This window comes from Trichophyton rubrum, assembly GCF_000151425.1.
Source record: "Trichophyton rubrum CBS 118892 genomic scaffold supercont2.3, whole genome shotgun sequence".
In the NCBI taxonomy this organism is placed as follows: domain Eukaryota; kingdom Fungi; phylum Ascomycota; class Eurotiomycetes; order Onygenales; family Arthrodermataceae; genus Trichophyton; species Trichophyton rubrum.
In genome coordinates, this window is record NW_003456426.1 from 56,757 (window position 1) to 57,633 (window position 877).

Genomic DNA, 877 nt, shown 5'->3' on the forward strand with positions numbered 1-877 from the left:
CGGGATACCCCAAGAAATACAGATTAAACCCCGCCTCAGGAGCCTCAGATGTCCTTAGCAGCGTCATACCCATGACCTCCTGATAGAACTTAAGGGAGGCGTCCTTATCCTTGACTCGCAGCATGGTATGGTTCAAACGGTACGACTGGGGGTCCGACTCGGCCACGGCTTCATCTACATCCCCGCGGCGGATAAGTTCAACCCAGTACCCATCGGGGTCTTTGACAAACGCGATATGCTTCATCCGGCCGTCAGTTAGTTTCTTTTGGAACGGATACCCGGCGTCCTCAAGTCTCTTGCATGCTAGCTCGATATTCTCCACCGAGACAGCAATGTGACCGAACCCGCGATACGGTTCCGTGTTGCCGTTCACAACAGAGAAGTTATCATCATTCTCTGTGCCGTAGTTGTGAGTCAGTTCGAGGACTCCGTTCCTATCAGTCCAGTGCTTGCCGGTGTTCAGTGCCTTGGGGCTATCGTATGCGAGAAAATAGAGCGAGAATCTGGCATCCTCAAAATTGAGTCGGTTGATTTGGGTGAGACCAAGGAAACTGTAGAATTCGACTAGTAAATCTCATTAGTTATTGTCACTGGTGTTTCTTGTAAACAATTAGTAGACTTACGAGATCTTTTCGGGTCTTTCACCCGAAGCATCGTATCTGCAGACAGTAAGCAGCTTTACAGAACCGGTCAAAGACGTCGTCACCTACGATGAAACTTATACTTCGATGGGTCTGTCATCTTGACTATTGCTTCTATCCGGTGGTGCTGGAGTGATCCTGTTGGTCATCATTAGAATTAGCTGGCCAAGGGCAGAAGGAGATAGCAAGCAGTTAGCCAACCTTCAGGAGCGAGCTGCCTTAAGTCTTTGTCGAGG

The 877-nt window shown here is 49.4% G+C and overlaps 1 protein-coding gene across 1 annotated transcript; it reads right to left on the reverse strand.

Annotated features, from left to right (window-relative positions):
• Positions 1 to 44: 44 nt before the first annotated feature.
• TERG_02738 (lactoylglutathione lyase) lies at positions 45 to 741 on the reverse strand (the record flags this gene model as incomplete). Its single annotated transcript, XM_047747958.1, has 4 exons — positions 45 to 79; positions 139 to 564; positions 624 to 659; positions 711 to 741. The coding sequence occupies 4 exons, from the start codon at positions 739 to 741 to the stop codon at positions 45 to 47; spliced, it is 528 nt and encodes a 175-aa protein (XP_047603929.1).
• Positions 742 to 877: the final 136 nt, after the last annotated feature.